This window comes from Acomys minous (assembly GCF_964271855.1).
Source record: "Acomys minous genome assembly, chromosome: 13".
In the NCBI taxonomy this organism is placed as follows: Eukaryota; Metazoa; Chordata; class Mammalia; order Rodentia; family Muridae; genus Acomys; species Acomys minous.
Genome location: NC_140495.1, coordinates 54202048 through 54226172, shown reverse-complemented (window position 1 = coordinate 54226172; position 24125 = coordinate 54202048). Strand labels below are relative to the sequence as shown.

Here is a 24125-nt window from a genome sequence, read left to right as displayed (position 1 = left end):
CGCGATTTGCTATGTCCAACACTACCTGTTGGTGAGTCTCTATCAAGTGGTGTCCCTCCTTGATTTGGAACCAGAGTCTCTGGAATTTTTTCCCTATCAGAGTGGCAGCTGCTTAAGGAGGCAGGAGCAGCCGTAGTTCTCAGTGAGAGCAGAGCACCTGGCTGCTCTGAGTCCCAGCTCTGCTCTCCGTGAGGGGAGACTTCATGTGTGTCAAGGTCACCCTTGGAGCACCTGCATCGGGTATGTGGGATAGAGTTTCCAAATATACCCTCTTAATTTTAGCAGCCAGTGAATGGTACGCTGGAGAGCGCTTTCACATCCACTAAAATAAGGTGCAGAAAGGAATAGAAACAAGAATGCACAGGGGAGGAAATCATAGGCAAGAAACAGAACGCAAGCTGAGACAGAGGAGGGGAATTTTGGGGTGTAGTGATATTTATTTTATAAACAGATTTAAGGCTGTTATGTGGGAGTGGGGGGTGGGGGTGTTTGCATGTGTGAGCATGTGCCCAGGTGAGTTTTGGAGAAGGAAAACATTACAAGAAATGGGTGACATTGTTTTAAAAGGAGCACCAGTATTTCAAAGAAAGGCACACTGCTCTTAACTCAGCCTGCTCAGGAGTCTGCCTAGGAAGGCTGGGTGGTTCGAGAGTCTAATTCTTGTACGTTCATTCGTTCATTCATCTTAAGCCTGAAGGTGAAACACTGCCACTGCCTCTCCCAGCAGGAGCTGTTAGACCAGTCAGGCCTGCATCGCAAGGCTGTGGGCTGGAAGGATCCTGTTGACTCCAGTTGGGAGCCTGTTTACTCAACCTTTTAAAGGGCTTTTTACCTAGAAGGGAATGCAGTGTCGTTTAGGGTTTGCCTCTGGTCTAGGGAGTCTTGGGGCTGTTGGCTTTCTTCCAGTTAGCAGGTCTTGAGACCGACTCCTAGGATCTCTCTGATGATAGGCGTTGCCTGTTTCCAGCTCAGTGAGGGACTCCACCTCTGCTTATTTCCGGCTGGCTCCTAATCTTTTTTTTTTTTTTTCTCCTGAGCCATCTTACTTGTCCTACTTAGCCTGAGTCACACACAGCACCCTATTTACCTTGAGGTAAACTGGGTCAGTCTCTATTGGACATATTTAATTGTTAAACAGTTCTCCTTTCTCCTTCATTGCTTCCCAAGTCCTGTGCTCCCTGGCAATTAGATTTACAGACTAATATCCAGACTCTAAAGTGAACTGCAAAAGCTAAATACCAGGGAAACAAAATTGCCAGTTTGAAAATTGAATAATTTAGTAGGCAGACTTCAAAGAAGGAAACACAATGGACAATAAATATTTTTTTAAAAGTCTTCAATATCCTTAGTCAATAGGAAAAAGCAACTTAAAACCACTCTGAGATGCAGGCTCTCACCTTGATCAGAATGGCTGTCATGAACAAATCTGACAACAGATGTTGCAAAGAATGCCAAGAGGAAGCTAGTTCCCCACCAATGGAAGCGCACCTTAACACAGCCATTAAGGGAATCAGCACCGAGGTTCCTAAAAGGCAGGAAACATAACTGTCATATGCCCCTGCTATTTCATTCCTGGACATTGGTCCCGAGAACTTCACACCTTTCTGAAAAGATATTTGCACCCCAGTGTTTATTGCTGCTCTACTCACTCTAGCAAGGAAATGGAACCAACCTAGTGGTCCATCAAGAGAAGGATGAACAATACAAATGTGCTTCATACTTTTTTTTTTTAAAAAAAGGAATCCTACTTAGCTGTAAAGAAAAAGGGAGTCACAAAATTTTCAGAAAAATGGATGGACTTAAATGTGAAATATTAGGCAAGGTCACTTAATCTAAGAAAGAAAGAAAGAAAGAAAGAAAGAAAGAAAGAAAGAAAGAAAGAAAGAAAGAAGCCAGATTCTCCTTCATATATAGATCCAAGCTTTTAATATACACAAGTATATATGAATATATTATTATATAGACACATAGATAAGCAAAATTACATGCAGTTATAGCTTAATATATAGTAAGGAGAAGAGCCACAGGTAAATATCAAGTATGAGGAAGAAGTGAATGCAGGTTCAGGACCCATGAAAGAGAATATAAAGCTAATTGTTAGTCTAGTTTGACTATGTCATGGTGTTTAATTTTGTGTGGCGGCAAAGTGCATAAAAACACAATTATTAGGAAGGTGTAAAATCCATGGGGAAGCCCACAGCTCTAGACTGGCTCTTCTAGCTGCACAGAGGAGGTCATGGAGATGGGCAGACTTTGGGTGTGGGCAAGTGCTTGTGCGAGTAGCCCTCATAGCCCTGTAGCTGGGAGGTTAGTTTAATCTGCAAATTCTTCATAATGAAGCAATTAACAAATAAACCCAGTCTTGTGTCCTCCAGATTCCAAAGCAGAGGAAACACTGACCTTCTAAACCAGTGCCTGAGTCCACGGGGAGAGAAGACTGAAGAAAAAGTTGTGTCCTCTTCTGTAGCTTTGCCTGTCTCTAGCTTGGAACTCTGCTCCTGTCAGGCATCCACCTGCTGTGTGCCACTTTCAGAGAGACAGAATTGAGCTAGTGAGGTGGGAGGGTGTCCCAGCCAACTTACCATATGAGTCTGAACAAGATTAGACAGCTGGAAGAGGATGTTTGCACCAATCACAGCACAGCACATGCAAATGAAGGATTCTACCCGGACACGGGACCGCTTGCATACCCGCCATCCAATCCACATGCTAGGCCACCATGACATGTGCTCCCTTGTAGGCTTTGAACTTTTCCAAACCTACTTTATTTGGGGTTCTTAAATGCTTGCACCCCCCTTCCAACCCACCTACCCTAGATAGGAGAGAAAAGAGGTTAATGGGAACAGAAGAGAGAGACCTTTTTTATACTCAGTTCCTTGGCGCGATTCCACTGATGCAGTTGGCAGGATTCTAATAGACAAGTTAAAAGTAAACCAGCAATTCAGCGAAGGTGACTGCAACCACAGCCGCTGGAATCCAGAGCAGCAGCTGGAGCCTTGAAGCCTTCGCTGGAGTGGTTCTCTCTAGGAGTGTCTTGAAGTGGAGTGATGAACAGCCAAGACCAAGCAAGCAAACAAAAAAACCCTGCAAATATCCCCTCAGAGTCTGTACTAGGATGTTTATCAGCTGGCAAAGACCATGCCCCGCAGGAGGTGGTTCCTCTTCCAGTGCACAAACATCACCTGTTCTTTCACAAGTCTGTTTTCAGGAAAAACAAAACAAAACAAACAAAGAAACAATAAATACCTCACACTCTCACACAAATCTGTTTCACATCCCATTCTTGGGATCAAAACAAAACATGTTTCCACCCACTATACTCTCTCTCTGGATGCAGCATGCTTTGGAGTTTACTGAGGCCCAAAGAAGCAATAAATCTGCTACAAATTATTGGAAATTGCCAGGCTGAGGGTACAGCTTCAAGAGCCAGGGCACTCGGTAGAGCTCTCAAGGAGTTTCCTCAGTGTCTATGGAGGGTATTGGCTAACTATGCACAGAGACTGCACTGTTCTTTTCCACTCTAGGCCTCAGCAGGACTGAGTACTCATGTGGGAATTGCTATCAATCTGATAGCCAAAATCAATATCCTTTTAACTCACCATTTCTTCACCTGCTAAAGCATTTATGTGCCTGAAAGATTTACTTAGAAGTACCTGGCCTTTGGGCCAGCCTCTGTTCCCAGTTCATACCAGCCACCATTAATGAGCAAGAATGCCAAGACAGGAGACAGGTACACTTAACTCCCAGATAACTGGTTGCTCTTTCTAACCAGACACTTTCTGCAGAGGACATTGATGAGGGATAAATGTGAGACCTTTTATTCTTGATAAGGAAATATGCTCAAGCTAGTTTGAAATGTGGTCCAGGAGCATCAAGAGTGAGAAAGGACTTATCGAGTTAGGTGTGAACAGAATAAATTACAGTGCTGAGTGGAAACAAAATATGCCATCTGCTGTGGGCCCTGTGGACATGAGCATCCCCTGGAGAGAGTATCAAGACGGATGGCTCCCTGCTCTCCAACCTGGAAGGACCAGGAGATGGCAGCTGACACATGAGTGTCCTGAAGACTTGGTTGTATCTCTAACTCTGGTTTCTTGTTCTGGAGAGAAGGGACATTGAGGAATCACCGAAACATTAGATTCACAGCCTTCCGAAAAACAAGCTTCCTCTTTCTATGGACACAGGGATGGAACTAGAGCCACCAACTGAAGCCACACAGCACAGCTTCCTTTTTCTACAAAAGGGAAATGATTTGCTAGTGGGACTTTAGCTTGCAGTGGGACCTCTTGGCCGCAGTGGGTATTCCTTCAAGCACAAGCCAAAGGACGCCTGGATATGTGCATGTATGGGTGCACATGTTACATACCATTGCCTTCCGAGGCTCTACAGTGCTGGCTACTGCACCAGGCAGTGTCCCATTTAGAATAAGGTATTTACCACTCTAAACATCATATTTAGACTTTAGGTTCAAACCCAAAGTAGGGCTTGTGGCTCTCTAAATTTCATAGAAGTTAGACTGAAATTGAGAAAAAGCTGAGACATTGGTATAGACCCAAAATATGTCTCCAGCTGTTAAACTCCTCCATCGCCGGCAAAGCCCAGTCCCATCACCTATTTCTCAGACTCTTCAGGAGCTTCCTAACTGGGGCCCTGCAACCTTACCTCTTATTAAGAGTTCCTCACAAGGCATTTCTTGATTTATTGGGGTGCACATTTGGAAAATGCATGCTTAAAGTGTGCAAACCAGTGTCACAAACATATAGATCAAAACAGGAAGAGCAACAAGAGGGCGTCTTCATCAGCTCAGAGCTTGACTGGCTGATTAACCGGGGATTTCCCAGAGGAGGAACATAGCTCTTTCTCTAACCAGGAACATGCTGGGCAGAGCCAGGACTGACACGGGCCAGGGCCTTGGGGGAGCTGTGGCTTCAGATGCTGAGAATCTAGCTCTTCCCACTGTATGGAGCTGCGGCTATCAGTTCCAGGGCCATTGTATGCTTGGTCTATAATGTTCTTGAGATGTCCTGTGATCCCTTGGCGCCATGGTTTGATTAGCCTTCTGCTGACTCTGCCCCATTGCATGATCACTTCTGCTGAACGTCCCATTTCTCCCTGGAAATAGTATATAAAATGCTGTGACTTCTAACACGTTTGCTTGGTATAAGACATAGCTTGTACAGATCCCCCATCCCGAAGGCTTTGTCTTCTCTTTCTATCCTCTTCATCTCTTGAACTCCTGGTCCTCTCTCTCAGGACCTCGTTACTGAAGAGTGAGCTTCAGGCATGCACTATTGCAGCGCTCACCAGCATGTACGCATCGCCTGGGTGTGGATATTACATTGCTCCTTTTCCTCTTCCATCCCAGCCCCATTCCTTCCTATGTGATCCTTGTTTTTAAAAGCCATGAAATCCACTTAGTGCTCAGCCGTCTCAGTGATCTTTAGTGGTAACGATGACATTGAAACAACAAATGTGAGATTATATTATATTTTCGAGATTGAAATATTCTAATATCCTTTAATTTTACCCATAATAAACTCAGCAATTGTACTGTTGTTCTTGGCCTCATGTCTTCCATACCCTTGTTTCTCCAACTCCCGGTTTACTGTATGGTGATCACACTGCCTTCATTTCAGTTTTTTTGGGACTCCCTAAACACTGTCCTTCAGAGATTTTGTAGTAGTTTTTCATTCTACAGAAGATGGCTCGGCAATTAAAAGTGTGAATGGCTGTTGCCGAAAACCAGAGTTTGGTTCCCAGAACCCATGTCAGGTGGCTCAGAAGCACCTGCAATTCCAGCGCCAAGGGATCTGACACCCTCTTCTGGACCCTATGGTCACCTGCAGTCACATGCATATACCAGGCACAGATGTGCACATATAATTAAAAATAATAAAAATAAACTTTAAAAAGTAAAACAAGGAAGCTCCTCTCCAGACCTGTACCTGCTAGCCTCCTGGCCACTGTTCCAGAGAAAGGTTTGGACTTATGACGCCCCTTTTATCTCTTCATCATATTAGATATTTTGTGTGTTTCTTTTTTTTAATTTTTTATTAATTTATTCTTGTTACATCTCAATGGTTATCCCATCCCTTGTATCCTCCCATTCTTCCCTCCCTCCCATTTTCCCCTTATTCCCTTCCCCTATGACTGTGACTGAGGGGGATTTCCTCCCCCTGTATATGCTCATAGGGTATCAAGTCTCTTCTTGGTAACCTGCTGTCCTTCCTCTGAGTGCCACCAGGTCTCCCCCTCCAGGGGACGTGGTCAAATATGAGGCACCAGAGTACGTGTGAAAGTCATACCCTACTCTCCACTCAACTGTGGAGAATGTTCTGACCATTGGCTAGATCTGGGTAGGGGTTTAAAGTTTCCAGCCTGTATTGTCCTTGGCTGGTGCCTTAGTTTGAGCAGGACCCCTAGGTCCAGATCTGCCCATCATAATGTTCTACTTATAGGTTTCTAGGACCCTCTGGATCCTTTTACTTTGCTATTCTCCCATGCTTCTCTTTGTGTGCTTCTTAATAGTTGAATATCTTTTTCTTAAAACCAGGAAATAATGACTGTTAATGCCTGGCTGGTGCTCTGAAGAGGATCCAGGGTAGTTTCTCTCTGGGGTTGGATTGCGGATGCCCTTCTTGTTCACTTTATCTCTTGGGTGGCCAGAGCTGATGGCTCAGGCAACCGATTAGGATTGAAAGAAGAAAAAGGAAGGAAAGGGAAAAAGAGCCCAAGGTTTCTTCTCTAGGAACTGGCTGTACTGCGGCTGAGGAGAACTTAAACTGACCACCTTTTTTCCTATGGCTGAGGCTGTAAAAGCAGCTTCTGGCTAGAAATTGCACGGGGTCGTAAAAGGAGGCTCTTTGATCTGTAGATAGGCCTCTTTACGGAGATCTCCAATAAGTTGGTGTAAACTTAGGCTTATTAGCTATAGAAGGCTGATGGCCCTGAGTCTGCTAACTTATTTGCGAATCTACAGAGAAATAAGAAGTAAGAGAGAGATAGAAAATAAACCACTCACACACATACATTCAAGAGAAGAGGATCAGGAGAAAAGGTGGATGAAGTCGGGTATCTTAACTTCAACTGAAGTTGAGCTGCTTCATTTTTTCTCCTCTGTTCTCTCGCTCTCTCCTTCTCGTTTATTGTAGAAGACCATACTTATACTTCTGAGAACAGGGAATTACCTCATAGTCAAAACAGTACAATTAATCACAAAACAGATGCATTCTAAAAATACAACAGGTTACATGTTTTAAATCTAAACATTTCTTATCTATGTATCCATTACATAAGTTCATGGCGAGTTCAGAATGACAAAGATTGACAGGGTCTAAGGTTAATAGGGTCAGAAACTTACAAGAGTATAACTGATAAGTTAGGATGGACCTGACTATACATTATCCAGCTATCTCTTAGTTCGTTATGAGTGCAGGACAATAATTTTGTCTGTCTTTCATTCTAAGAAACAGAGTAAATTCAGACATCTCTAGGTAACTTCATTCCACATAGGTTCACATGGAGTTTAAACAAAGTTGGCTATATTTATGGTGAAATACCAGGATTCATGGTGCCATCTGCTTTGGAGGCTTATCTGAAGCCACAAATCTGCTATCCTAGTGAGGCATCTGGAGGTCCACAAAGGTATTTATTGCAGCCATAAACTAACTTTAACTTTTAAAACTATTTGAGCCAAATCAGGAATTCCATAATCAGAGATTAATTCATCTGGATAACTAAAAGTACATCTTCAATAAGATCCTCTAGGAAGTTTGCTCAATCAGAGCTGGTCAGTACCCAAAAAATAACAATTCACACCAATGCCAGATGTTTTTATTTTTGGTTTTTCGAGACAGGGTTTCTCTGTGTAATCTTGGCTATCCTGGACTCGCTTTGTAGACCGGGCTGGCCATGAATGTAGTCCTGGCTGTCCTGGACTCACTTTGTAGACCAAGCTGGCCTTAGACTCACAGTGATTCACCTGCCTCTGCCTCCCTGGGTGCTGGGATTAAAGGCATGCGCCACCGTGCCCAGCTCTAATGCCAGATTTCAGAGAGATGCAGCAGTGCACAATTGACAGGGTAGTCAGAGGTTGGAAGCAATTCTGGGGCACATCACGGTACAGACCTTGCAAATATCGAATCACCTCCAGAGATCTCTCATGCCTCCTGGATTTTCCCAAATCAATGGCTCCTGACAGCATGTCAGAGGCTGGAAGTAGTTTCAGGGTACATCATGGTATAAGACCTTGCAAACACCAGATCACCTCCTAGACAGCCCACATGCCTAGTGAGCCCCCTCAACAGGGCGGCTCTTGGCAAATGACCGCAAGCTGTGGAAAGGCCCCTGCCTGTAAGCTGTGTTTCTGGCACCCAGTATGTCTGTCATCTGGTACATAGGGATGTTGTTAATGTTTGGCAAAGACAATGAAAACCTTCACTAGAGAAACAATGAGAGCTTTGCCAACGCAGATGAGGACACTTGCCTAATAGTCCCGGAGCTGCTCTTAGACATGCGAGAAGACATTGCCAGCACTGCCCCAGCAACAGTGTTCATAGTAAATGGAAAAGTACAAAATTGGAACAACCAAACCGGCTAAAGGAGACTGACGCTAGGTTGCGCATGCTCATACTATGGGATGCCATTTGGCTGTGCATGCTCATATCAATGAGATACGCTACAACAGCAAGCCTGTATTAAGACGGACACAACCTCAATTTTTTATATCCGGGAAATATGCTTCTAGGAAAACGTAAGTTATATAAGTATGTATGTAGTAAATTTTATAGTGACTAATAAAACCTATGTAAGAATACCTTACAGTGCTTAGGAAACTCTCTGTGTCTCTGTGCCTGTCTGTCTGTCTGTCTGTCTTTCATCCTTTCTCTCTCTCCCTCCCTCCCGCCTCCCCCTCTGCCACACGGAGGAGGAGGAGCGAGAAAGATTAAGTAGCAAGTTTAAGACAGAGATTTGGGCATGTTAGGATAGACACAGGGAGCCCGGAGAGGATTCCTTCTGTGTGTTGCTTACATGACGCGGCTTGTTTGGAATTACGTAGCCCTTAACAACTGTGTGACATGCATGAAAAGCAGAGAGAACAAGTGAAGAGACAGAATGCACTAAATTTCTAACACGGCAGGATTTCCTCTGACCATCACACAAGCCCCTGAAGTTCTGCTTTGGGACCTCTGTAAGTACCTGCTCAGCACCTTCCGTAGTTTCTCTGGGAGGTTCTGCATGCAAACATGTTATAGTTTCATATTTTTATTTTTAAAACTTTAATCAGTTCTGTGTTAATTGTACGTTATTGGGGTCCTCTTACTGGCTTCTTCCACCCACCGCCTAGTCACTCTTCCCTGTTTCCTTCTTGTTTAATGTCCGTATAGGCAGAACCTGAAGGGTCCATTTCTTCTGTTTCTTAATTCACTTAATGCCATGGTTTTCTGTTTTGTTTTGTTTTTGTTTTGTTTTTATTGAAAACCTTACAACCCTCAAATCTGTTCTGTATCTAAACCCAGTGATCGATTTTTCATGCATCAAAAATACTTAATCATCACAGAGATCATCCCGGAAGTGTAAAGCTTGGGTCCAGAGCGCTTCTGGCAAGGCACAATGGATACCTATCCATCTAAACTCTGTGAGCTTGGGGCCCCTAGTCTCACTGTCTCTAATTCCACAAAGACCCTCAGGAATGTTCAGTTAAGAAGCTGCTGGGCCGACAGCATTTACTGTCTTTCTCTTCTTCTCTCAGTGTGCAGTGTGTGTGTGTGTGTGTGTGTGTGTGTGTGTGTGTGTGTGTGTGTGTGTTGGGGTCTCCAGTGCCTCTGGGGCAGGGCAATAGGTCCAGGCAAGCAGAGCTTATTGGCAAGTTAGACTGCAAAGGTGCTCAACCTGCGGGGTGTCTGTTTCACAGAAGATCGAGCAGGAGGACTGAGAGTTAATGCTTTTCTATAGAAGCCACATGGAATAGTTTCCATGCGATAGTCCGTATTAGACAGTGCTGGGCATGTAAGAACCTCTCAAGTAATGTTTGTAAAAGAAAGGTTGATCCCTCAACTCCCACGGAAGATGTGGAGCAGATTTAAGCAGACATTCCTGATAGATGAACATGTCAGGCAAGAAACACACACACACACACACACACACACACACACACACACACACACACGCACGCACGCACGCACGCACGCACGCGTGCGCGCGACTGAAAGCCATTCTAGGGAAAGATTCTTCCTGTCCTGCTCCATTTGAGGAAGGTGAGTCAGCCACGCCCTGCGGCTCAGGCTGTCTGACTGGGATCCTGTTCCTGGCGGGGGTTCCTGCTTTTCTTCACAGAGAGCCTTCACTCTGCGACCCCAAAGGCAGGTGGAGCATTCCCCACCCCCACCTGGGGCAGCATCCTCACTAGGGGAGTGCGGAGGGGAGCCAGCAATCCTCACTGGGGCAGCATCATCGCTAGGGGAGTGCGGAGGGGAGCCAGCAATCCTCACTGGGGCAGCTAGGCGACTTCTCCTGGAAAGTAGGCTGAGGTCTTCAGGCTGGGGTCCTCCTCTCCAATTCCTGCCTGGCCTTGCTCTTCCCTGAGGGGCCTGTGCAGACTGGTCAGCTGGCAGGAATCTGGGATTTCCGGGGAGCCCCTCAGTCCCAGGTGGATCAGATTCCAAGCTCACAAGGGGCAGGTCCACAGCCTGCTCTGGCAGCAGTTGCATGGCTTGGCCCTGGCTTGGTCCAAGTGAGGGAAAGAGATGCCACCAAATTTGACCCTGTCCCAGTGCCTCCCCCCACCCCCTTCCCCCCCGCCCACTGGTCACCCCTCCACAGGCTGGTGTGAGTTTCGTGGCTTCTGAAGGTCTGGCACAGCAAAGTGAATGGAGTGTGGCTGGGACAAGGTCAGCCTTGGAAAGAAAGGTGAGGCCAATATGGCGGAAAGCTTATGGAGAGCAGAAGGCCAGCGACCTGGGCTGGGATCTCACTTTCTGGGTTCTCAGAAGTCTGCACCACGCGGTTGTGGGAAGGTGCCCCTGCCCCGCTGCACTCCTTATTCTCTCGTGTCTTCTTTTTCCTATGTAGCCCAAAATGGGGGTGCCATCCTTGCTGCTCTGTGGGGTGTCTTTTGTGCTTCCACTCATTGTGACAGCAGGTAAGTTCTGTGAGTCCATGGGTCCCAGATGCCTGTCACCTCCTCGGCAGCATCTCTTCCTGTCACTCATTTCCAGTCAACTGACTCACTTTCAGGGGCATCAACTAAGCCCCAGCCTTGCTAATCACTATTTCCTCCAGATGATCTGGTAGGCAGAGGCCAAAAAAAAATGGGGGGAATAGGAAAAGTTCAGCCCCAAGTGCTCAACACTAAGTGCCACTTTGGAGCTTTGGACTAACTTAGGTGATACAGAGAAGTCCTCAAAGACTCATGTGGACTCAATTCCAGTGTTGAGTGGATGGATCACTAGTGGTGTTTGTTTCATATGAAGGGTTATTTTATGGTCCAAAGCTGCCAGAGACAGAACAGCCTAAGAGAAACTAAGCTGGTAGAAATGGGCTTTAAACTCATCATCCACAGTGGGTGAGGACGCCTTTCATCCAAGTCAGTAACTGACTGCAAGCGCAGGAAGAAAAGATGGCCAGGATGTGTCTGTGCTGTGAGGAGGAGGGCAGAGGAGGAAGGGCAAAGGGGAGGGGGCTGAGGAAGCCCTGTCCTTAAATGACTGGGCTAGTTTGGGAAAGTCCTCAACTGAACAAGTCCCTAGATAAAATGTCACATTGCCCAGAGCAAGTCACATCCTGAAATGATCAGTGACACCACTTTTCTGTCACCGTATTTCTCCTTCCTTCCTTTTCTCCTCTAGATACATGCGAGGTTGCTGACGTGTACTATGAGATGATTTCAGAGGGCCAGCCTTTTGCTTTCAATTGCACAAAGCCCCCAGTAACAAACGGGGCTGTCAGTCTGATGTGGTATAAAACACCCAACAAGAGTCCAGTGTCCAGCAACCAGCAGCTTAGAGTCCACCAGGACCAGTCCTGGATTTTGTTTCTACCCTTGGCACAGGGGGACTCGGGTATCTACCAGTGTGTTATAAGGTAAGTCCTTCATTTAAAGTAGAACTGATTATTGTGTTTCCTTCTCCATTTCTATATACATCTTCTAAGAAAGGGGGTGCTGTTTACCTTTATTATTTTAGACATGTTATATAGCCTCTACCAGTTTCCTAATTACATAGGCCCCTAAGTACTGAAAGGATAGATTGATCCACCAGCAGGCATGCTCTTAAATACAAGTGCAACGCGGCACAAATACAGGACATCCTCAAGCTGGTATAAGATGGCTTCCAGTGAGCACATAAGAAAGCAAAATAGATTTATACATAATTTTTGGAGCACAAGTTGCATCTTTTTAATTGAAATGAAGTTTCAGGGTAGACCATCTCAAAATTGTGTTTATCAATATTATTGCTGGGAACGCCCACTGGCTTCTGACAACCAGTGGATCCAGAGTTTTATTCAGACTCTTCATAAGGAATCCGTTTAGAGCAGATATTGAACCCCGCAGTTAGCAAACCTGGGGGTGGTCTAGAGTCCACATGAGGGCCTGTGTAAGCAATAATCACACTGAGAGATGTAATCAATTGAGCTGTCTCCATGAGACAGAGACAGTTGTGCCAGGAGGCACTGTAGTCAGTAGGAAAGCACAGGCCCAACCAAAGGTGCTCTTTTCATAGTCTGTCTCTCTCTCCCTCCCTCTCTCCCTCCCTCCTTCCCTCCCTCCCTCCTTCCTTCCTCCCTCCCTCACTCCTTTCCCCTCCTTCCCTCCCTCCCTCCTTCCATCTCCTTTTCAGTTTGTAAAGCTATTTTGGACTTCAGCAAAACCCACCTTTAACCCACATTTGGCCACAGACCATAATTCTGTGAATTTCCACACAGTCTTGACTGACAACTACCTACTATGTTCTCTCTCTAAATCTGGGTTTTCCTATGGCAAGTGCATACAGATTTAATCTCTGCTGATCTGGAGCAGTTTTTGGTCTGTGGTTTTCCTGCCTTCAATATTTTTATACGTGGCACAGGCACAGGTGCTTTATATTTCACCAATCCTTTGTTTTATCTGATGCTTCTTCATGCATAAGCATAGGTGACTTTTGTGGCTGAGGTGCAGAGTGAACACTGTAGAGTCTCTTCAGGGAAACGGTTCAAGAGGCCTACAGTGTCCATCAGTCAGGCTGGGACAAGCTGGATGAGGTGCCAGTGTCCACCCTGCATAAACGCCACTTACCCTAGGGTAATGCGTGCTTCTGGGCTGCTCATTACTTCTTATGAGGCAGAGGGGTTGTACAGGGTCTGGAAAATAATCAGAGAAGATGGGAAAATGACTCAATGAATTCTGGGACTGCCTAAGAGTTCACTGGGCTCAACCTGTTGTTTGTTTGTTTGTTGTTTGTTTTGTTTTCAGGAATGCCCACAGCTGTTACCGAATAGCTATAAACATAACCGTTTTTAAAAAGCATTGGTGTGACTCGTCCATGGAGAGTCCCATGAATTCAGCAGACGAGTACCAACAGACGTTACCCATTGGAATGTCGGGCAGTCTGACGTGTCATCTGACCTTTCCAGACAGTTGTGTTTTGGATTCAATAAAATGGTATAAGGTAAAAACAAACAAACACCACCACCACCATCCTCTATTGATATTGCTTTGTCCTTATATAAAACCCACTTTTTAAAAAAGAGTAAATTTAATTCTTCTAGGCAGAGTTGGTAGATTTTTGGTGTGCTTCAGACAACAAGTGAGAGTATTCCTGATAATTACTTTAAATGTATGATTGTTGTTATTTTGTAATATTGTTGTATCCTCTTTATGCCACCAGTTATCCATTTTCAAGCTCTCCTGCTTATCTTTTGTCACTCACACTGGTTTGTTAGAAAGTTGCTTTGAAAATTACAAATTACACATATTCACGCCTAAGATCACTCCTGCCATCCCTGTTCCATGTTACTCAGCACATGTTGCCCCCAGCAGGTGGCTGCCACAGTCGGTTCCCACCATGGCCTCCTATAGTGTTTGACCATTAACATTCATATCTTAGCTGCTTCCCCTTTGACATGTGACCAGCGCGTCTTCCCATGTGCATCTTTCTTCATCTTGTTTCCACTGTAACTTGGCTTTGACTCCACAGACAAGGCTCAGCTTGACTCTGGAGCTCAGTCCCTACTCCTGCTTCCTGCTCCTCAGCCCAGCTCCTCCTCCTGCTTCCTGTTCCTCAGCCAGCTCCTCCTCCTGCTTCCTGCTCCTCAGCCCAGCTCCTCCTCCTGCTTCCTGCTCCTCAGCCCAGCTCCTCCTCCTGCTTCCTGCTCCTCAGCCCAGCTCCTCCTCCTCCTGCTTCCTGCTCCTCAGCCCAGCTCCTCCTCCTGCTTCCTGCTCCTCAGCCCAGCTCCTCCTCCTGCTTCCTGCTCCTCAGCCCAGATCCTCCTCCTGCTTCCTGCTCCTCCGCCCAGCTACTTGGGTCATGGATTTCCTTTATGTCATTTACTCCTGTTGTGGTGACCCCCAACTATAAAATTATTTTCATTTCACCTCCATAACTTTTGTGATTTTGCTGCTGCTCTGAATTGTAATGTAAACATCTGATATGCAGGGTATCTGATATGAGACTTCTGTGGGGGTCAGGAACCACAGGTTGACAACCACGGCTTTCTGTATTTCACCTTATCATCCCCTCCCCCGCACTTACTCTGCAGTGACAGGATTATTCAACTCTCTCACGTTTTCCTTTGCTGAATTTTGGTAGAAGATTGTTTCCTGGGAAGCGGTGCATTTCATTGAAGCTTTCATCCATACTGGCCAATGATTAATCATCGCTTCTCCTACAGCTGTGGAGACTCTTTTAGTCCTCATTTCAGGATAGAGACCCACACTCCTCCTCTCTTTCCCTGACCTGGTCTAACTGGAGCTACTGTGCTTCAAGCAGAGCCTTTTGTCTTCTCTGAAAGCCCGCTGGCTCTCTTCCTATTCACCTGGGTTCTTTGCCTCCTGGTGAGGAAATGAGTGTCCTCACACCTGCCTTATGTATCTCTGACAGAGGGGGAGGCTCTCAGGGTGCTTGATCAGCCCCCCCCCTCACAGCTGCTACATGGCTAAGATGCAAAAGAGGAATTATTCTGTTTCACTGATGTCACAACTTGCTTCCAAAGTTTCATATCAATTTGACTCAGTAGGACTAACAGTGATTTCTTACAAGCTTAGGATAGCTTTGCATCTTAACTTTAACTTTCAAAATCAATTTGACTTGGGAAGCAGTGGCAAGAGGATCTTTGTGAGTTCAAGGCTAGCCTGGTCTACATAGAGAGTTCCGGAACAGGGCTATATATGGAGACCCTGTCTCAAAAACCAACCAACCAACAAACCAACCAACCAAACAAACAAAAATCAATTCAAGTTTGTGAGCCTGGAATGCTGCATAATAATTTTAGTTTTTTCCCTCTGTCACCAATGGGATTGATCATCTGTTGAGTTTATTGTCCATTTCTGAATCCTCTTCAGATCTACTCATGCCTTTGGTTGTATTTCCCTGTTAATTTTTCTCCCTGTTTTATTGCTACTTATACATTTTACATATTTTTTGTCTTGGGAACCAATGGATGCACATTTATGTATTCTACTGAACCTTAAAATATGTATATAGAAAATAGAGGAATGGATGTTAGCCAGTTGGTCAAGGATTATCAGAAAGTGAATGGTCTTTTTTTTTTTTTTTTTGTCGAGACAGAGTTTCTCTGTGTAGCCTCTGTGAGTCCTGGACTCACTCTGTAGACCAGGCTGGCCTGGAACTCACAACAATATGCCTGCCTCTGCCTCTCAGGTGCTGGGATTAAAAGCATGCACCACCATGAATGGGTTTTTAATTGCACTTACCAAGATTAACTATTACCAAGAGCTTCAAACACTGCTGCGGTTACTGTAAAGAGTGAAAACCAACCAAGCAAAAGCTAAATCCTCTGCCTTCCTCATTTACCAGGACCAGCACTTCCCTAACTTGGACTCTCACATTAGTTTTGCTTGTTTTTATCATTCATCTTTGAACCATTTGTGTGCAGTGTTTTGTATTTAGCTTCTTTGGACCAATAGTAAACCTGTGAGATCCATCACGCTGCAGTCTGTACTTCCAAGTAATCGTCTACTTGAATTGTTGTCTAGCACTTCATTATTCTGGTCAGACTCTTGAGCTGTTCCCAGTTACAGGTAAAGCTAGTGTGAACCATCTTGTGCACACTATGTGCATCACACATACATGTGATTTTGTAGAACATTCTGCAGAGGAATGAGGCATTTGGGTCCTAAAGACTAGGACTGATGTCAGTACCCTAGTGGTTCTGTATCTGATAGCAAAGGGTGTGACTGACCTGAGCTCCCTCTTCTCCTTGCATTCTTCGACACTGGGGAGAAAACCCCAGACAAGGGCTGTGCTACTGAGCTCCCTGCAGCCCTGTTCTTTGTGGTGCTCACTTTTCAGATGACAGACTGATTTCCTGATGAATGATAGTATTGGCTCCTTGAGTTTGCTTGTTGGTAATTGCATATGGTCTCTCTCTCTCTCTCTCTCTCTTTCTTTCTGTCTCTCTCTGTCTCTCTTTCTCTCCCTCTCACTGTGTGTGTATGGGTGTGTGTGTGTGTGTGTGTGTGTGTGTGTGAGCACTTGTGTCTGCCATGGCATGCATGTTAAAGTCAGGACAAATTGTGGGACTCAGTTCGCTCCCCTGACCATGTGGGTCTGAACTCATGTCCTCAGGCTTGAATATAAGCATCTTTACTGATACACCAATACTTCATGAAGTGTTTTTTTTTTAACTGTGAGTGTTAGTTGGAGCCACATATAATTTAACTTTTCTCTATGTGGATTCACAGTTCACCTGTCATTTTTCCATGCTTTTCATGGCAATTCTGACTTTCATCAAACTTTCATTGTTCTGAAGAGACATCATGACCTAGACAACTTATAAAATAAAGTATTTAATTTGGACTTACAGTTCCAGAGGGTGAGGCCATTATGGTGGGAAACACAGCAGTTCCCAGGCAGGCATGGTGCTGCGGAGGTAGCTGAGAGCTACATCTGATCCACAAACATGAGGCACACACACACACACACACACACACACACACACACACGGCAGGGGAGAAGGAGAGAGAGAGAGAGAGAGAGAGAGAGAGAGAGAGAGAGAGAGAGAGAGAGAGAGAGAGAACCAACTGAGAAGACAAAAAGGTGCAGGCTTTTGAAACATCCAAGCTCAAACTCAGTGACACACTTCCTCCAACAAGGCCACACCTCCTAATCCTTCCAAAATAATTCCATCAGCTGGGCACTGTGTATTCAAGCACATGAGCTTACAGGGCCCTTCTCGTTTAGCCAGCACGGATAGCAAGATCTCTGGGGCTCTCCTAGTATTTTTCCATTCCTGGAGTCCATCGTGTGGTGTGTAAACACCATCACATGTCACTTGCTAGAAATTTTTCCCAGAGGTTTGTTTTTGTATCATGAGTGATGCTGTTCTGAACTCTTTGCTCCCGTGTTGTACCTATGTCAGATTTTCATACATTGGCAGTCTGTCTTGTAAAGTAAATGGAATGGAACTTAACTTTCTTTAATATAGGAATGCTTAAGAAGAAAATAGAAAGTAATAAAGTCATTGGCTCTTCTGTTACATACATATGGAGTTCAGTAGTGACTGTGCTCAGGATGTGGACTCCTCTGAGGACAAGTTTTCAGTGACATGTCCGGTTGTCTTTGTTCATCCCATTCAGCTCTGTTTGTGACAGAGTTAACATGTACTCACTTAGAATGGTTGATTTTGATCCCTTCAGATGGTACTATTAAAATATACTATTTTCTTTTTAATAATATTCAAAGGATTTTAATTTCCAGTGTCTTGCAGCTCTACTGTCCTTTGTTTCTTAGTCATCGCTCTTTCCAGGAGTTTGTCATTTTTGTTGATGTTGTCACAGTGTTAACCACAGAGCTTATAAATCCTATTTGATTAGTTATTTGTTTGTGTCCTCAGTTTCTGTTCTTGTCTAGTTCTCACCACCCCTTTATTTGATTTTTGGTTTAATATGTTATTGTTTTATGAACATGTGAGATAGACTTTTCTATCACTAAGCCTGAGTTTCTAATACATAGATTTAAGGCTGTGGCTTACTTTTCATCTGTGTCTTGGTTGACCTCCACAGGTTTTGATTGATCATTCTCTGTGCACCCTGCTCAGGTGATTCTGATTTTCCTGGTGATTTCCTCTCAGACTCTGGGTGTTTTAGAAGAGCTAATTAATTTGCCAATATGGCGTGTTTGAATGTTTCCTTAAAGTGACTTGTCTGTCTGTGATAGAAGGCAGGGTGACAAGGGGCACATTCTATGCAAGCTCAGAACTTTAAAATTTGAGGCTGGCTTTTTGAAGCAGTCCATGTACCACTTCTGAACATAATATTTTTGTGTACTTCAGAGAATGTAAACACTGAACTTTGGGCTTGTGGGTGGCATTATGCGAGCCACGTGTTTTCCATTCGCTGTCCTGTCTTTGTTTAACTTAGACAGAAGTGTTAAGGTAACTTAGTGTGCTTGTTGATTTTGCTATGCTCTTGACTTTAGTCATGTCTGCATTGTGCTTTTGAGATATTATTTACAGAAATATTTTAAGTTACTGTGGCCTCCTGCTGTATTGAGCTTCTGAAGTATGCCTGGTTTGTTTTCCTTGATTTTTGTCTCCATTTGGGACTAACACAGTAATACCAAGTTTCCTGTGGTAGATAGTAGAGTGCTGAATCTCTTTTCTATATTTTTATTTTATTATAACAAGATTACTTTTGTATTTACATAACCTTAAGCATATTTATTTTTAAGTAGCAGATATTGGGCCTTTAAAATGTCTAGGCAGCGAGTTTTTACCTCTCATGCTCTCTATGATTGTTTGTATGTTATCTTTGATCCCTTTACTGGAGGTTTTCATTTATTGGTCTGGTTCTAAACTTATCTCCTAGCTCATCCTTAGTGTTATTGTTATTTGAATGTGTGTTGGTAAGTACTAGTTTTTTTAATAGCATTATCCTATGAACTGTGAGTAGATAAGACATCTATATTTGCTTGGTCCCATAGCAATTAGATATTTAGAATTGGTTGCATGTATTAAAGATGTCCGCAGAGGCACCAGAGTGTGTTGGTGTCACATAAAAGAAAGAAGAGGCAGCACTTACCCACCGATTAGTTTGATCAAGAGCAAACTCAAGGCTGAATTTTATTCCCTTCCTGTGTCTCAGTCTGTGGTTTGGGGATTGTCATTAGTCTGTTGTGAATTTTGAATCTGTCCTTGTGTGAGTCTATCTATACCTGTTTTGTGACTGAAAGTCTCTTGCTGTGTGTCCCTAGCAAAGGGCTTTGCTTTGTATGTATTGAACATCATAGCCTCACACGGGATAGGAATGAGGAATCTTTTATAGAAATCCTTAACGGAGTTTACAAGGAATCAGGTCACTGACTCCAGCTGACCCCAAAGCACTCAGTACTAAAAGCATACTTTATCAAGCTATATCTGTTGTTGTTTCCAGGATTTATGTAGCCATTTTACACCTGTTTGATGTTTCCAATATTTACTCCCACAACACTCATACATGCATGCATTGCTCTCTGGGCCAGTGGAGTGGAAGAGCACACAATTAAAAATTACAACTGTGCATTAGGTTACGCTGTGAAAGCTGATACATGAGAAATCCAAGGCAAGTAAGGCTGGTTGTTATTTGATTCTCTTAAAGGCAGAGTGAACAAACAGGCTGAGCACACAGCAAGATGTCAGGCTAAGTCTTAAGAGATATTAAGGTGTGTTAGCAAAGGGGCTGTATGGTCCAACAACAGTTCCAGTTTCTCAGATATGAGATATATTTTCACAATAACACATCCCTGTAACAATCTGGAAAAAATAGATGGCTGCTATTGTCATTACTTACGCTTTAAATATTCATAATGAGATATCCTCCCGAAATTAAAAAATCAAAGCAGTAGAACATTTGTACCCTCCAGCAGGATGCCCCTAGCACAGCGAGGTTCAATGCTCCTGTGACTGGTCACTTGGATCCATGGAAGAGAGAATGTGTCAGCACTGCTCGTTCATGAAGCATGGCACAGGTTGGGCCTAGCCAAGGACTCTGCAGTTAAGGCTACAGGACAGAATTTTTTGATTTCAAAACTTATGTTTCTGTACCCTGAAGAAGTAGCCCATGCAACTCACACAGCAGCAACAAACTAGAGATAAACCCCAACCACAAACTAAAGACAGGGAAGACACGGCCAGGGAAGAGGAGAATTCAAACCTGAGTTTGCTTTTGGTCAAACTAATGCAAGGGTAAGCCTTGAATTCTTTTCATCCACTGACATATTTGGTACCTCTGAGATTAGCTTTAATGTATGTAATGGATGTAGTCTGGAAATAGTCTAAGCTCTAGGGAACCATGTAAATGTTATTATCTCCTCCTATTTTGTAGATGGTTGGTAACTATGGAAATAGCATTCCCCAGAACTCATTTGGAGGGAAGAAGAAAAAGAGCCCAAGGTTTCTTCTCTAGGGACTGGCTGCACTGTGGCGGAGGAGGAGAATTTAAACTGACCACAATATTCCTATGGCTGAGGCTGTAAAAGCAGCTTCTGGCTAGAGACGGCAAGGGGGTTGTAGAAGGAGACTCTCTGATCTGTAGATAGGCCTCCTTGTGGAGATCTCCAATAAGTTGGTGTAAACTTAGGCTTATTAGCCTTAGAAGGCTGATGCCTTGAGTCTGCCAACTTAATTATGAATCTACAGGGAAATAAGAAATAATAAAGATATAGAAAGTAAACCACTCACACACATATATTCAAGAGAAAAGGTGGATGAAATTAGGCATCTCGACTTCAATTGAAGTCAAGTTTCCCAATCTCAGCACATACATTCAAGAGAAAAGGGTGGATGAAGTTAGGAAACCTAACTTCAGTCAACTTCAATTTCAGCACCATTTATTGTTGAAGACCATACTTATACTTCTGAGAAAAGGGAATTACCTCATAGTCAAAAGAGTACAATTAATCACAAAAACAGATGAATTCTAAAATACAACAGGCTACATGTTTTAAAGCTAAGCATTTCTTGTCTATGTATCCATTATGTAAGTTCATAATGAGTTCAGAATGAGGAAGGTTGACAGGGTCTAAGGTTAACAGGGTCTGAAACTTACCAGAGTATATGATTTATCCATTGGGATGGACCTAACTATACATTATCCAGATATCTCTTAGTTCATTATGACCTTAGGACAAAAATTTTATCTGTCTTTCATTCTAAGAAACAGAGTAAATTCAGACATCTCTAGGTAGTTTCATTCCACTTAGGTTCATGGGAAGTTTAAACAAACTTGCCTATATTTATGGTGAAATACCAAGATTCATGGTGCCATCTGCAGTGGGGGCTTATCTGAAGCCACAAATCTGCTACAAGGCTATCCTTAGTGAGGCATCTGGAGGTCTGCAAAGGTATTTATTGCAGCCGTAACTGACATTAACTTTTAAAACTATTTGAATCGTATCAGGAATCCCATAATCAGGGATTAATTCATCTGAATAACAAACAGTACATCTTCAACAAGGTCCTGTAGGAAGTTTGCTCTATCAGAGCTGGTCAGTACCCAGAAAATAACAGTTCACACCAATGCCAAATGTATTTACTTTTGATTTTTCGAGACACAGTTTCTCTGTGTAATCTTGGCTGTCCTGGACTTGCTTTGTAGACCAAGCTGGCCTTAGACTCACAGTGATCCACCTGCCTCTGTCTCCCTGGGTTCTGGGATTAAAGACATGTGCCATCATGCCTGGAACTAATGTCAGATTCTAGAGAGATGCAGCGGTGCACAATTGACAGGGTAGTCAGAAGTTGGAAGCAATTCTGGGGTACATCACAATACAGACATTGCAAATACCGGATCATCTCTGGAGATCTCTCATGCTTACTGGACTTCCCCAAATCAGTGGCTCCTGACAGCATGTCAGAGGTGGGGAGCAGTTTGGGGATGCATCATGGTATATGACCTTGCAAATACCAGATCACCTCATAGACGGCCCACATGCCTAGTGAGCTTTCTTAACAGGGTGGCTCTTGGCACCTAGGAAAGATAGGAACTCAAATATTTGAATTAAAAATATGGACTCAACTTGCCAAATAGTCTCTCTGTGGAGTGAGACTTCTCAAAGGAAGAGGAACAGATCTGAGCAAGAGTTTGGAAGTAGGTGCATGAGGTGATGTTGTTTGATCCCCATATACACACATAGAAAGGCTGGGTGTGGTGGCGCTGTGGAGTCTGGTGGATCCCTGGGGCTTGTTGGCCAACCAAACAAAGTCAACTGCTGTCTCAAAATACAAGATGGGGAGCAATGCATTCACACACACACACACACACACACACACACACACACACACACACACACACGTGATGGGTATCCACCCCCTTCACTCTCTGTATATTGAAGGTCAATTTGATTAGATGGAGAAATGCATAAGAATTTAAAGAACACCTTGGGTGTGTCCATTAGGGCATTTCCAGTGAAGATTAATAAGAGGAAAATACCTGCCCTGATGTGGGTGGGTGGTGGCATCCCATAGGCTGTGTTCCAGATGAAACACCAAGGAAAAGGAGACAGCCTGGTGCTGCAGGCATTCTGTCTACTTCCTGGCCACCATAGTGTGTTCTCCAGGACTTTATCACACATTTCTCCATGTGATGGAGAAGAACTTCTGAAGCCTCAAGTACATTAAATCTTGTCTTTGTTAAGTTTTTTATATCATGTGTTTTTGTCAAAATGACAAAAAAGTGACAAGCACAATAACTTCATTTTTTTGTCCTTTAACTATTTTATTGCCTGTCTGTTTGTCCGTCCATCCATTCACCCACCCATCATCCATCATCTATCTATCTATCTATCTATCTATCTATCTACCCATCTATCTATCTATCTATCTTATATCATGCATTGTCTTCTCCTTAGACTGTTAATATCTAAGAGTTAGGTTGTAAGTGACCATGAGGATAATGAAAAGTTGTTCTCAACCTTCCTAATGCTGCAACCATCTAATACAGTCCGTCAAGTTGTGGAGACCCTCCAGCCATAAAAGCATTCTGCTGCTACTTCATAACTCTAATTTTGCTACTGTTTTAAATCGTACATAATGTAAATATCTGACATGCAACCACAAAGGGGCTGTGACCCACAGGCTGAGAACCACTGATCCAGAAGTTGTAGTTCCCTGCACTTCATAAGGTAATGCTAACCAACAAAGTCTCTAGGATTTACCAGCACTCACTCAGTGCTTGTGTGTGTGTCCTTAGGGCTGTGAAGAGATTGAAGCAGGGAAGCAGTACGCGCCTTTGGGAACAAGGCTTCTTGTGAACAATGTGACCGCGGAGGACCTCGGGCTCTATGCATGCACAGCCAGACTGACCCACTCGGGGAGACAGCTCATGGTTAGAAATTACATTGCTGTGAGCAGTAGTAAGTGTGCTCAGGTACATCGGCCTGGCTCTCAGCTTTATGGGATCTGGGTGGCTTCAGGCTCCGGGCTTTGGACATTTTGCTGAGGGGTGGAAGCCCCTCAAGCTGCCTTTAGGTCAGAGGGCCAGAGAGTGAGACAACGGGCACAATCAGTTTGGGTTTTCTATACTTTAAAAACAGAATATTCAAAGCTCTTACCTGGAGGACATTGGAAAGTGATCATGTAACAGGAATTTCCTGGGCACCTGGTAGATAGTGTGAACAACACCTTCACAGTTGTGAGCACTGTGCTGGGCCTTTGCAGGCTTGGTCCTACTCCCATGGCCTCAGTTTCTGCAGAGTCCAGGGTCTCTGGATGGGGTTATTAGACAGCCCACTGTTTGCACCATGTCAGCCCAGACCTTCCGCAATTAGCCCTGCTAGCTGCTATGTCACACCTGCACTGTGTCCTTGAACATGTGACCATCCACAGCAGCATCTTAGATGAGGCCATAAAGGCATCAGATATCCAGGTCAAGCATATCTTGTGTGGTCAGGAAGGGGACAACTTCTCGACACTCACAGAGGTCATTAGAACCACAG

At 44.1% G+C, this 24125-nt stretch overlaps 1 protein-coding gene across 5 annotated transcripts in view; it reads left to right on the top strand.

Moving 5' to 3' along the window:
* The first annotated feature begins 8427 nt into the window (after positions 1–8427).
* Positions 8428–24125, top strand: part of LOC311581998 (interleukin-1 receptor-like 2) — a 38926-nt gene continuing 23228 nt past the window's right edge. The window contains exons 1-7 of one of the 5 annotated variants that reach the window (XM_084754597.1): positions 8428–8752; positions 9059–9190; positions 10822–10908; positions 11071–11140; positions 11847–12081; positions 13448–13643; positions 23381–23543. In XM_084754597.1, the coding sequence (XP_084610723.1) occupies positions 11077–11140; positions 11847–12081; positions 13448–13643; positions 23381–23543 (658 nt within the window). In that variant the 5' untranslated portion in view covers positions 8428–8752; positions 9059–9190; positions 10822–10908; positions 11071–11076. Of the gene's footprint in view, positions 8753–9058; positions 9191–10173; positions 10362–10821; positions 10909–11070; positions 11141–11846; positions 12082–13447; positions 13644–23380; positions 23544–24125 lie in introns of those variants that run through there. The other 4 variants (XM_084754599.1, XM_084754598.1, XM_084754600.1 and 1 more) reach the window with 4 other exon arrangements.